The sequence below is a fragment of the Centruroides sculpturatus genome, unplaced genomic scaffold (genome assembly GCF_000671375.1).
Source record: "Centruroides sculpturatus isolate CEXI.00-Female unplaced genomic scaffold, Cexi_2.0 scaffold840, whole genome shotgun sequence".
Lineage (NCBI taxonomy): Eukaryota > Metazoa > Arthropoda > Arachnida > Scorpiones > Buthidae > Centruroides > Centruroides sculpturatus.
In genome coordinates, this window is record NW_019384981.1 from 224152 (window position 1) to 238796 (window position 14645).

General features: G+C 29.9%; 2 protein-coding genes across 2 annotated transcripts; one reads left to right on the plus strand and one right to left on the minus strand.

Annotated features, from left to right (window-relative positions):
- Positions 1–1600: 1600 nt before the first annotated feature.
- On the minus strand, positions 1601–2626 carry LOC111632794 (peroxiredoxin-2-like). Its single transcript, XM_023377322.1, has one exon. The coding sequence runs from the start codon at positions 2554–2556 to the stop codon at positions 1882–1884; it is 675 nt and encodes a 224-aa protein (XP_023233090.1). The 5' UTR covers positions 2557–2626; the 3' UTR covers positions 1601–1881.
- A 348-nt stretch (positions 2627–2974) lies between these two features.
- LOC111632793 (protein OSCP1-like) lies at positions 2975–14615 on the plus strand. Its single transcript, XM_023377320.1, has 11 exons — positions 2975–3223; positions 4924–5078; positions 5159–5326; positions 5394–5474; positions 9597–9700; positions 9790–9906; positions 10304–10373; positions 10451–10590; positions 13478–13538; positions 14110–14221; positions 14326–14615. Coding segments are annotated over exons 1-11 (1122 nt in total). The 5' UTR covers positions 2975–3111; the 3' UTR covers positions 14328–14615.
- The last annotated feature ends 30 nt before the right edge of the window (positions 14616–14645 follow it).

A 14645-nucleotide genomic window follows, 5' to 3' on the forward strand; every position in this document is an offset into this window, starting at 1 on the left:
TAAATAAATGATGGCAATTTATCATAAAACTTGTAAATTATTTCATAGATTTCGATATTTATTGATAATCAAGCAAATATGCAATACGAATTTATAAATTCGTTTAACTTCTTCGAAACTTTTCATTCGAAATAAAAAAAAATTTTAAACAAATTTATAAAAAAAAATATTTGCTACCTGCTTTTGTCAAACGTTGTCGTCTGGCACCAACAGCGCCATCTCAGAAATGTTTTGCGAATATCGCTTTTTTTTTTTTTATAATTAATGATTTCTATTTATATTTAAAGTTTAATTATAATTTAGCGATAAAAATAAATTTTGTTAAATTGATAGTAATAATATAACTTTTATTCTTCGTCTACTGTATTTAAAAATTAAACTTTTTTTTTTTAACTGTTTCCGCCCTGTAGGCAATAACAGGGCAACTTTTAGCAAGCCCGTTATGGGTTCGGCTAAACTCACAATAGGGCGGCCAATTGTTGAAGGACAGACCACCACCTAGAAATTTTTTGGAGCTTTTTCGACTCGTTCCGGATCCCCTAGAGCGGTAAACTTCCATCTTGACCACTCGGCCATCCGGCCGATACCCTGTGGGCACTTAGAGAGCCTTTTAAATTGTACTTACTGTACTAAAAAAATTATTGCTTTCCCGAACACAATTTCATTTTCATTATCCTTTGGATTGAGTTAAATGCTGTTGTATCATTTACTATTTGACTTTAGAGCCGAACGAACGTACGAAATAATACACTCATTCGTCGATTAACTTAGGTGCGATGCTATGTTTAATTACAATAGGAAAGCGATTGGAACATTCCATTCAAAAGTATTTCTCATTTACTTTTTTAATTGCAGTTTTTTCATCTTATGGATACTAAATGGGAGTTTTTGTTATCAAAGGGTCAAGTCCATAATAGGGGAGGTTTTTCCAATACACAAAACTCGAGTTTTTCGATTGGAGAGCCAGATACTTGATATCCTGGTTTAATCACCTACCACGATCTAATATTTCGCAATTATAAATCTTAAGATATATTCAGCTGCTTTACTTTTATTAGTATTCTTACAAGATAAAACATACAATTTAGAAAAATAAGTTCATTAATTTTCTGGTTTTACTTTTAATTAACTCTTTCCGCCCTATGATCACTAACAGGGCATTTTTTCTAGAAAGCTCATTTTGAATTCGGCCAAGCCAATGACTGGCCGGCCAGATGAAAGACGAGGTACAGTACAATAATTTCGGACGGATCAATCCGAAAAATTCCTGGGAGGGTTTCGATCTGTCCAGGCGATATGCTGTCCCAGAGCGATAGGCTGCCATCTTAGCCATTCGTTACTTTTCTGTTAAAGAATGATACGCATGAAAGTATCTGGTACAAAGCAATATCGAATTTATGTAGAAATGTTTTGCCGTTTTGTTAAATTGGCGCGTTAACTTATCAATTGGCTTTACTGCAGTCGAATAAACCAATGACACAGCTCGTTTCATTTGAAATAGACTATCGTTAGCTTGCTCATCTCACTGTATTAAAGCCGCTCTACCAGGCAAAGCACCATTCCAGTGTTGAAAAATAATAAAACCTCGTTTACAAAATTATAATTAAATATCAAACAGAACAGTTTGAAATATAACTTTATTGAATTATAAACAAAATTCTAAAGGATTTATAACCTTACTCATAAAATTTAAGATATCAATTCTTACGTAACTCAAATACAGGGATAACATAGAACGAGTATTTATAATATACAAGGGATAACAATCAGTAACACAGGACGTGTATCTATAATATTCGGGCTCTTTACACTCTTATATAATCATGTTTACTGTTACCATAGAAAACTTTTAAGGCTAATTATAAATAGTCAGTATATTTATTAATTGACTTTTTCGAAATATTCTTTTGACTTTTCTGGATCCGGCTTAATAGTAGGAGAATCAGGTTTCCAGTTGGCGGGACAAACTTCTCCATGCTTCTCCACAAACTGCAACGCCTTGACAAGTCTCAGAACTTCGTCTACGGATCTTCCAACAGGAAGATCGTTGACAATAATCTGTCGAACAATTCCCTTTGGATCAATGACGAACAGTCCTCTCAATGCTATTCCAGAATCTTCCAAAAGAACTCCATAATCGCTTGCTATACTTTTAGTAAAATCGGATAATAATGGTATTGTCATGTCACCCAGTCCACCTTGCTTTCTGGGAGTGTTAACCCATGCCAAATGACTGAAATGTGAATCTGTGGAGACAGCTACTAACTCGGTATTGAGAGCTTTAAATTCTTTTGCTCTATCGTTAAATGCTATAATTTCCGTAGGACAGACGAAGGTAAAGTCTAAAGGGTAGAAGAACAAAACTAAATATTTCCCTTTATAATCTGCTAATTGAACCTCTTTAAACTGCTTATCTACAACTGCCATTCCTTTAAAATTCGGAGCACTCTGTTGAACTTTCGCCGCCATTAATTTCGAACTTACGTGTAAACATCGTGCCATTCTAACAGTCGGAACCATAACTTTTCGAAAGGAAGAAAATAGAATACTGGCCATTTTATTAATCGATTTCAACACACGAGTTTCACACACACACCACGCGTCTGACCTTTAACGCAGCGTAACGACTCCCCCTGGCGTAAAATTAATTATTTACAACAATTTTAAAATAATTTTTTTAAAAGATTTCAATTGCTATAATTAATATATTAATTATCCAAATATAAAACCACATAATAATAATATATTATATACATAAAAGCACCCAAATATGTCATAGACATAAAGAAATACTAAACTAGAAATAGAAACTAAAACGAAATTATGATTATAAAATTATTTATTAAAATAAATAAAATTTATTTATATTATTATCAATATTTTATAAAATACTTTATTTGTTTTATATAATTAAAAAAATAAATAAATATTTACGTTGTTGCCAGACAAATTAAAATTTTTAAATCTCCTCCCCTATGTAATTGACATAAAACGTGACTTTTCTGTAATCGATTACTTATTATGGTTTTAATGAAATAAATAATATAAGAGGGAAGAAAAATCAATTTTTGCTTGTCCCATTTCTTACTGCGGCCAGTCATTATAACAGAAATGGCATTAAATGCTCTTCCCATTTTAGTTATTAATCTTGGAGGAGAAATGATGTATATTTTGGATCAAAGATTAAAAGCTCAAAACATTCCCAAGGACAAAGGTGATAAAGGTAAGTGTTCATTCTTCTCTAATTTATTTAATTATAAATGAATTAACTGTTATAATGTTGTGATCGTTGTCTAGTTTTGTTTATTCCACGATAATGTGTTGAATTTTTTTTTAAAGTTTTCAAATAAATTTCCTGTCTTAAACACACCTAGTTACTTCCGCTGTTGATATGGTAACCGAGTCAACATAGACAAATATTGCTAAGATACATACTAAAAATAACATTAATTACAATCCCTTCTTCCTGTTTTTCTTTTAAATTCTTAGGTAAGATTCAGAGCTAGAAGAAGAGAAGAGAATGTTACCAAAATTCTTATAACTTGTTTAGTACTGTACATGTATCAGTAGCATAATGGGTCAGTGGCAGACTCGAGATTTAATCTTGGGGAGTATTTCATATTGCCATATTGTCAGTACTAGAGCCTTTTTTTTTTTTTAATAAAGACCATCATAGACTTTGGCTAGACCCAAGACAGGGCGGCTGGGTGGTGAGGGATAGGGCCCAACATACGAACCATTCCGAGAAATTCCTGCAGTTTTTTGGCCTGTCTGGATGCGTTCCAGAGTCCTCCAAAACAAAAGTAGGCTGACACCTTAATCCAGTGTTTTTCAACTTTTTTTCTAATAGTGGCATCTCCAACTTTGTAATTTTTTTCTTGTGACATCTCTACTTTTTTATAAACTTGAAAAGCATTATGCTGCTGCTCATCACTATATTTTGCAGCACCCCCGATGTGTCAATGCAGCATCATTGTTGAATATCGTTGCCTTAAATGCTCGGTCATCTACTACCATGCATAAAACATGTTAAGCATATGTAAATAGAAGGCAAACATTAATGATTTTCATAACTTATTAATATTTAAAAATTAGCTATCATTAATTTTATTGTGTTATATTTAAGTCTCACTAAAAACAAAGCAACATTGTTTTATTTTACTATTGTATATCTCCTAATTATTCTACAGAATAAATTTGGTTTCGTTTAATAATAGTTTAGTAATTTACAATGTTATTTTTAATATAATTGTTTGATGAAATATATTTTGAAATAAGTAAAATTACGAACAAATGTAATCTTTATCATCATTATTTACTGTATTTTTGACTTTATAAGTTGCATTTTTTGTAACTAAAATTTAGGATGTGTCCTATAAGCCGAATGGTCATTATACTGTGGAGAATATCTCAAAAAACAAAAATCAACAAGAAAAATGTGATGCATGTCATAAAGCAGAAATACAATATTTCACTCAAGATGAATGTTATTCCTTGAATGTCACTGCAGTCTTGTAAATTTTTGAATAAATAAGCAAACATTTGTATTTGTTAGAGAGAAAAGTAGATCACATACATTTTTAACAAGTTAAAATCATCTTCAAGCTATATTTTCTCCCCTCTTTCTGTGGGTACTAAGAGGGATTTTTTTCAATATCTACCATGGGTTCAGCCAGGCCGACAACAGAGGGTTGGCTGCACCCATGATGAGAATATATGTATTAGCCTCAACATACCTGGGAGTCATCCATTCAGATTCAATCCCAGGTACCCTAGAGTGGTTTAATTTTAAGCTGTATTTTTCTAGTAATAAATTATTAAATATTTTTTTCTATAAATTGTATTATGTATAAATAGAAAATAATTGTTTTTAAACTTGTTTATATATTTTTAATACTTTTCACTTTATTTTATTTCCACTAGTTGTAAATGATATTGTCAAGACTATGTTTGATAGACAATTTATGGATGAAATTTTCAAGCCACAGCAATTATATTCCAAAAGTGCACTTCGATCATTATTTGAAAAAATTGCTCATGCATCTATTATGAAATTAAATACTCCGAGCATGGACAAGGTTGGTGTTAAATAAATTTTTTATAAAGTTATTATTAAAATAAAAAAAATATAACTTTTCAATTATTATATTGATTTTAGTTATATGATTTGATGACTATGGTGTTCAAATATCAAGTGTATCTGTGTCCTATGCCTCTAGATCTTCTTTCGATTACTCTGAATCATCTGGATGCTATTCGCAATTTTGTCATAACAAAACCTAATATTGCGAGTCAAGTTGATTTCGTTAACATCAAGCTTATGGAGGTCGGTGCATATCAAATATGTAAATATTCTATTCTATGTTATACATTAAAAAATTTTTTTATTTTAGACATATCAAAACCTACCTTTGGCCAGTTTTCAATTGTTAAGATTTACACTTCTTAATTTTTTTCAAGATTTGAGGATTAGGGTGAGTAATTATAAAATTAAGTTCTCTAAAATATGTTATTTGTAGACTAGGAACTACTTAATTTGATTTATTATAGTTATATAATCACAGTGGCCAAACTGTGGCTTGTGAGCTGCATGTGGCACTTTAGACCCTTATTGCAGCTGTCGTCTAGTTATACAATTTCTTTTAATAAACTTCAAGATTATGAAGTATTTACAATCTTGACATTTACAATCCACTTAATGCTAGTCTTCAACTCTTCTTTTGCAAAATAAGTTGAGATAACCATACTTAGAAGAATAATACCAAAGTCAGATCTCTACCCCTAAAACATATAATATATAGGTTGCATAGAGAATGCTGCTCTCACATACTTTTCATATGCGATATATGGCTCCTAGTATGAAAAGGTTTAGCCATCTGTTATATAATTTAATGCCAATCTAATACAAAGACTATAATCACACAATAGAAGTACATTTACAAGTAACTACATATGGTACACAATTACTAATCTGTCTCTCAATTATCTGTGTGATCACCTATGTGCTTTTGTTTCCATGCAAGTGTTAGTAAACAAGAAAACAGGATGTGTGAGTCTCTTATTTCATTTCTGTATACAGTATTGTGTGTCAGCATACCATATTATTTGTTCAACTGCCTCCAAAAAGAATCAGGACCAAATTTGACATGATTCCAATACTTTCCCATGTTATATAAATAACAGCTGAGAAAGTAAAACAACATAATAATATTCCACAAAATAAACTTTTGCATGTTCAAGAACCATTTGTAGAATAATATATTGGCTTTTTTTTGTTGTTGGATTATATAAGAAAAACAATTTGTTTCTAAAAAAACAAAAAACCAAGCACAAGTTTAATATTTAAAAAAAGAAAATGGATATTTTGTATGTAGAGTAAATTGTTTATTCATTGTTGGGCTGCAATTTTAATAAATTGTAACCTATAAATTCCCACCATCATTCATCCATCTGTCTGTCCTACCTTAATCTCAATAACGGGGTTAGATAGACAAAACATGAGACCAGATATGGAAAGCTTAGGGACACAAGGCCTCGATTAAGTATATACAAACTTGCGATTTTCACTGGAAGTCATGTTATTTCAATTCAAAAATTTACCCCTGAAAGGAGTTAGCAAGATAACCAGCATGACTCCATTGCTAACAGAAAAAGTATGATGTACAAGGGCAAGACACTACTAATTTGAGATAGAAAGCATATATTTTAAGTTAAATACATTAAAAATTGCAGCCCGGCATTGCGACGATGTCACAATAAATATTTGCTCGTATTATTTCTATTGCTTCTTGTGAATAGTATACAATATAAATTAAGCAATGAAACTGCAATAAGTTGTATAGTTCAATAAATTTTTTATATTAATTACTGTATAAAGATTTTCATTGATTTAGATCAAAATTATTAATGCAATTAGTAGCACAATCTCTACTCAGTCATAAATAGAATGTGTGAGAATAGACTTTGGCCCTGATGTAATTATAAAGCTAAGGTAGAAGACTACAATCGGTGTTAAAAATTGATTATATCTGTCTTTTTTGTATTGTATGTTGTCATGGACACGAGCAATTTGAAATATTCAGATTTTCAGTGTAAAGTAATTACTGATAATTCAATAAAGGTGTGTTTCTTATATTTTAACAATTAATTAAATATTAAGTTGGTTCCACACATTCAGTATTTGCCAATTGCAGAATAATTGCTGATTTGTCCCCTTCAATTTGGCCTGATATACTGAGTGGGAAATGGCAAATACTAAATATTAGTTCCAAGTAAATCATCGAAATTATTTGGTATTGGTAAAATATTTGCTCAGAATTTAGCAAATACTGAATGTGTGGAGCCATCCCTAAATATATTCTTTAATTTATCAAGTGAACAAATACTTTAAGTAATTTTTAACAGTAAAGCATTTAAGAAAAAAGTAACACATTTTTATTCAAAAGCTTTCCACCACATTTAGACCCACATTTTCTCCCAATGAAATAAAAATTTATAAATTGCAGCATGTGGTAATTGAAATAAAATTATCTAAAACACAGTCAGGAGCTTGTTCTAGATCATTTACTCCATATACAGACTTACTTTATCTTTCTTCAAGACATACTGCATCAGTTAAAAAAATAAAAACTACTGTATTGTGTACACCATTCATTAAATTTCTATATATAATTTTTTTTTTCATCTTTTTTTGAATAATTTAAGTTTCTACCACAAAGCTAACAATGAAATTTATTTATTTTTGATTTAAAATAATAATAAAACAAAATATATATATATCAAAATAATCATTAAATAGTTAAAAAATTAACAATATACAAAAATACTTTGTAAATGCTAACAAAAAATACCTCTTATATCCGATTTGTTTTTGGATAACAATCAATCGAAAAATGTACAATTACATTTAGCCACCAAATGAACAGATAAAGCAATAGGATACTGCTAGTATCAGAATGTAGCACCATTGTACTGACCATACGAACATTAAAATAAATTCATTAAATGAGAGAGAATCATCATCAAAATTTGACTTTGATGCCCATTTGTTGATATCATAGTCAACAATAAAGCCATTTCCCAATTACAGATATCTTTATCATCAGACGATCTGTACAAACCTAGCAACACCAAGAAGATTCCCCTGGAACCAACTGGAGCTGCGCAATTCAAACAGTCCACGTATTTTTTGAACAGACCTCGTAGTGTTAAATTATGCTAGATATAAATAATGCATAATACAGTGAAGCATACCAAAAAGAATGCTACCATTTTAAATTATTATAATTATTATCCTAGAATGTCTTAACATGCACTAAAATGTTGGAAAACCATTAGAGTTTTCATATTTGCCCATTATAATTTCTCAATGCATGCACTTTGCCTCATGTGGTACATATCTGACCAATAATTATTCCTAAGTTTGTCATTGCATGTCCATCACTCCTCCTGTGTCAGCCAGAACTCTTATCTCCCAGAGATTACTCATATTGCATAATGATGAGTGATCCGACTTTGCAAACTGCAGAACACGAAATGCCTTCTCTTTTGTGGAGTTTCCATTTTTGTTTACAGCACATCCTATAGATATAGCAGATGACAAGACGTTCAAATGCAGACAGCAGATGAAACTCGACATTATCCATAATTACATTAAAATGGTAGCATTAATTTTGAAGACTGTATTTAAGCAGTAGCAACTAACACTGTATTATGCATTATTTATATCTAGAATAATGTAACACTACGAGGTCTGTTCAAAAAATACGTGGACTGTTTGAATTGCGCAGCTCCAGTTGGTTCCAGGGGAATCTTCTTGGTGTTGCTAGGTTTGTACAGATTGTCTGGTGATAAAGATATCTGTAATTGGGAAATGGCTTTATTTGTTGATTAGCTATGTGGGTTTTTAGTAAAGTGCAATTTTTTCATTTGTCAGATTTCAGAATGAATGACCTGATGGAGCAACAATTTACTGTGAAATTTTGTGTTAAACTTTGAAAATCTGCAACTGAAACATTTGCTATGCTCAACATGGCTTACGGTGTTTAGGTTGGTGGTCCCCTAAACCCAAAAAAGCTTGCCAAGTTTGATCCAATGTCAAGGTGATGCTGATAGTTTTCTTTGATGCTGAGGGTGTTGTTCACCACAAGTAGCTCCCACAAGGCTCCACAGTGAACCAGACTTACTACATTGAAGTTCTGAAACGTCTGAGGGATGCCATCAATTGCAAATGGCCAGAAATGTGGAGGAGTGGCGACTGGTTTCTCCATTACGACAATGCTCCAGCCCATTCAGCCCTCAGGACTGTTTAAACAAGTGGAAACACCATTGGGAAGGAGAGTACTTTGAAGGGGACCTAGACATGTAACTTCTACATAAAGTACATTTTGTTTTATGACGTCAGTCCGCGTATTTTTTGAACAGACCTCATAACATAATGGCACAGATCACATTGAATCTGTCTAGTGTAATTTGTCTTTTTAGATTAAGTTATCTAATCATTGTCATTTGTTTCAATAAGATAATAAATTTTAATTTTGTATAAAATATTCATTGAAAAATTTATCAAAATAAAAAATTAAACTTGCATGTAATAGGTTTCTATTTTCATAAAAGAGGGAATACAGCATCAAAATGCAAGGTTTAAAATACCATCTCAAGGAACAGTGCCTTATGGCTTTGAAGTGCCTGGAACTATAAGGTATTAATAAATAAATAAAATCTTTTTTGACTTAATTCCTTGTACTAAAATAGATGTAAATCAACAAAAAAATTTTAAATTGTTTACAGAGAATATGGATCTGATGTTTCTCTTCTTTCGGAAACATTTTTCTTAAATGGTGGAAATTATTTACCCTCGGATGCAATGAATCCAGATCAACCAAGCACAACATTAGGAACAAATATGTAAGGAAATATTGTATGTATACATATATAGGGTGAGTAGTCCATTGCACCCTTTTCAAGGTCATGTAAAACAAAAATCTCTTTTACTCCAAATTTAAAGTTGCAAATTATGCAATCCTAAATGTATTTATTTTTGAATCCAGAAAATGGTTTCAGACTAATTAAATGGTGCTCTTTAACTTTGTCATTGGAAATTTTGTTTCCTCTGCTCATAAATGACATTGAATATCATTTTCAAGGTCAGCAAAGTCCTACCCATAACTTCCTGTTGTGTCTACATTAACAAAATTAATATATCTTCAGTGCTTTCAGAATGAAAAGAGTGTAAAGGGGCTTTTGACTCACCATATATAAAAATAATAATAAATTATATAACACATTTAGTTTTTTGTTTTAGTTATACAACTTATAAAGATACTGGAAGGACTGAATATTCAATCCCATCACCACAAACTAATTATGAAGAAGTTTGTATTTACAATATAATATATATTTTTATTTGTAAAATAAAGCATTGATTTTATAATTGAAACTTGTTTTTTAGGAAGAAGAAAGAGAAATTGATAATCATGCTCAAAAGCAATTAGACTTAATGGCTCGTCTTATAGGAAAAACGCAATCGGAGATGGTGCAAAGCGATTCCCATTTCTCCATTAGTATGTTTGGCAATGGTAATGATGAAAAGTTAGTATCTTGTTTTTAATATTTTATTATTAAATTATTTACTTTAGATGTGCATAGTTTAACAATGAGGATACATTCTTAGAAATATGTTAAGTGATCACCATAAATTTAAACAAATCTATACAGTAGTGGTTTTCAATAGGGAGGTTGTGGCATGTTATAGCACTTCAACAACACTTCAGAGATGCTGCAAATAGCCATCAAGTGGGGAGAGATGTTTCTCCAGTCCTGGAGAAAACTTAGGGTAGGAACCACAGTGTGTCCCAATGAAATTATTTTTATTAACAGAATCACACTGCAAACAGCTCTGAGCAATGCTATAACACTCCTTACATGTATTACTGAAAGTATGAAAAACACAATAACTAATTGATAAAGTTGTGGTGCTCCTATTAGAGAAAGGTCAAAAAACATTGCTATATTCTATAGCATTGTGTTACTTACAGCTAAGTATTTATGTAGCTGCACATAGAAAAGGTACAGGTGGTTACAAATTTTTCAGCTCCATCATGGTTTTATGGGATCTATCATATATACAATATGTTGTTAACTGGATCATCAAGCAGCACATACCTACTGAAGATTGGAAAAAATGTAGGCATAAATGAACTAAAATCGGAGGGGATTACTTTAAAGGGAACAAAATAAATTTTGATGAATAAATGCAAATCTTGTGTTTTATTGAACTATTCCCAATACTTTTTAATCACAGGAGTGTGCTGTCATGTTTGCTTTCTAGCATTTTGATCTGAAGTTAAAGCTTTATAAAATTCTTTTGTAATAGATTGACACCTTTTGCAACTCAGATTTATTTATTTTTTAATGTATAATACTATATCCAGTTATTTGTTTTCAAATATATTTTATGAAACAAGCAAAACTTGTGAACAAAAATTCTTTTGATCTTATTCTACAATATGAAAATAATAAGCAATTTTCTTTTACAAGCTGGAAGCAAGTGAAAAGAATGTTTTCCATATTACATATGCTAACAAATGATATCCAAAAGAAAAAAATAACAAGAAACTTGATTATTTAGCATTGCTATTAGGCATATATACAGTTCTAATTTTTAGCCAGCATTACCATAATACAGAAAGTATAAATGGGGCAATTGAAAAGTCTGTCTGTAGTAGTTGTACACTTAGTTCTGTGTTAGTCTAGTGTGTGAGATACCTTCACTGACATTTTTGAAAACAAGAAGAATAGCTTTGTATCTGGCCAACAATGGATGACACTTCCAACATCTGCTGTAAAGCAAGTGTTGGAACTGTCAGGAAATTTAGAGCAAGTAAAATCAATAGAGCTAATAATACTGTTGTAATGTATCACAACCTGTTACATTCATACAATTAAAACATTTAAAATCACTATGGATAAACTTTGATTACCTTTTATATAATAGGAACTCCATTTAATAAAAACTATTCATTATTAATTTAAAGTATCTTGTGTTAGTTTTCAATGAGTGAAATCACATTAATATTATATGTTTATATTAGAGCTGGCTAGAAATATGTTTGAAATTTTAAATTATTAGTATCTTTGAATTTCTATTGTATATTCTATTATTGTATATTGTTTCATTTCTATATATTGTAATGATTTTTAAAACAAAAAACTTTTAAATATATTTATAAACTTTAATTGTCCATTTAAATGAAAATTTTTACACATTTCATCAAGAACTTATTTTTGTAGTTTGACTAAACAGTTTGTTTAAATGTCTTCAATTCTAATTATTCACATTTGTAAAGATTCAATAGAAATTTATTAAAAACAGATTTTTAGTTATTAGAATCTTTTTAAGTAAATATTCCTTAAAACAATCATCAGATTTCATTATAATCTTGAATATAAATTATAAAATTTATTTAAATCTGACTTTGTTCAAAGACAAATCTGTTAAGTTGAGAATCCTTTTCACAGAATTATTTGATCTATGGATATATATCCATAGATTTACACAGAATTCAGTGTTTTTTAAATTTAATTTACAGAATAAATAAAAGCTAAGGATATTTTTGTCAAATTTTTCTTATTCAGAAAAACTTTTAAATAATAAATTTATATTGTGCATTTAGAATGAATGTTTACATATTTATATGCATTAAAAATAATATAGCATTCTTTGTCTTTGGTCAGTTAATGGAATGATTTAAAAAAAAAAAAAAATTGATAAAATTTCAACATCATGCAATGAATTATTGAATGTGAAAATGATTAAAATTAACTATGTACTCCTTTCAGTCAATAATTTCTGAGACAGAGATTGTAAGAAATTATTTACATTAATTTACAAATTACAGAGGTGGTAAGAGTTACACAATACCATTTTCAGAAGCTATGCACTTCTACAATCTGTACAACTGTTAGAAGAAGTCGTGAAAATCATTTTTTGCAACCACCCTGAGCTACCTTCATGACTGTTGAACCTCATCAGATGTGAAATGTCCACCTTTCAGCTGTTCCTTCATCCTGGAGAAAAGAAAGAAGTCTGCAGATACTAAAGAGTAGGGAAAGCAAGGGCACTGCATAAGTGAACTCGCTTATGTTGCTTTTCCAGACATCTGACAAGGTTCAAGCAGCCATAATGGCTACTCTCAAAGTAGTTGCAAAAAAAGTTGCGCTGACTGCTTCCAGCAGTGCAAAGCTACAGAAAGGAAATACTTTGAAGCTGGTATTGCATAACACTTTCTCCAATAGATTTCTTACAACTTCCCTTTCAACTTACTGACTGAAGGATGTATATGTATGTTAGGCTTACCGTTCTAAATAGAGAATTTGCTTTATTACACAGACAATTTTTTTATATTAGTGATTTGGAAATTTGACCTTGTTTTTACATTATTATTTATGCTAATTGGAAATTATTTTTGTGATTTAGTGTAATTGCTCAAGAACAAATAGAAGAAGAAGAAAGAATAATAAATATTAATATTTCAAAGGTAAGAATTATTATTACCATTATTGTAAGAGGGAGATTTTTTTTCTACTTATGGATATCAATTGATTATTCAGTTTTCTATGAAAATAAAAAGATTGTTCTGTGTATAAGTATGCACAAAGGTGATGGTGCTAGAATCAAATGAAATTTGGTCAGCAATTACTAATTTTTGTACTAATAATTTCAATGAATTCAATAAATTTTATTACAAGTTTTCAGTATAATTATCAGATAAATATACTAAAGATTCAAAACTAAATCAATATGAAAAATTTACAATGGATCTTCATAAAAGGAAGAGTCATAATATTTATGAATTTAAGTAAAAAGTGCTATATATTATTAAAGATGACTTATTTAATTTCAGAACTATGGTTTAATTCTTGAATATCAGTCTTTAATGGCCAGAAAAAAATTTATCATATTGTTCTATCAGTTAATCAATGAAATGGAGTGCATTTAAAAGCATTTCTGTGCTAGCATTATAAATATTTTGAAAAACAAAACATTACATTCTTCTTCATAACATAAGAATGTTCAAATTATTAATATGTTTATTAATATTTTTTTAGCCAACTCAGCAAAACGTGCTTGATAAAATTATAGCTGATCTTGGAACAGACAATAATGAAGAAAAAGCAAAGGGTGATGATAATTTATTAGAATTAATGGATTATGCATCTTGTAAGTAAATGATTTGTTTTTTGTACTTATTTCCTCCTTTGAATCTAATAAATGCCAACATAAGAATATACCATTAATATGTAACTAATTATTTTTTTTTTTAGGATTGCATATAATGATAAAATAAATGAGAGATTGTTAGAATATATTTATTAATATCAAACCACAGACAGATCATACACAACTAACAATCTTTGTAAATTAAAAAAAAAACGACGCACTACATTTTTAAAGCACTTGAGATAAATGCTGGAAACCAAATAGATTCATTACCATATTTGAATAAATGTTAGAACAAAATCTTATAATGTTGCACATGTTTAAGTTTTTAACTATTTTTATGTATTTATTTATTTTAAAATAAAAATTGTTATTTCAAAACTATGTAATAATTTGTGAAGCATGTTTATAAACATTATACAAT

Coding starts and splice junctions, on each gene's coding strand:
- LOC111632794 (XM_023377322.1), bottom strand. CDS start 2,556: ATGGCCAGTATTCTATTTTCTTCCTTTCGAAAAGTTATGGTTCCGACT.
- LOC111632793 (XM_023377320.1), top strand. CDS start 3,112: ATGGCATTAAATGCTCTTCCCATTTTAGTTATTAATCTTGGAGGAGAA. Junction 5,475..9,596: donor TTCAAGATTTGAGGATTAGG/GTGAGTAATTAT, acceptor TGCATGTAATAG/GTTTCTATTTTCATAAAAGA. Junction 9,701..9,789: donor GAAGTGCCTGGAACTATAAG/GTATTAATAAAT, acceptor AATTGTTTACAG/AGAATATGGATCTGATGTTT.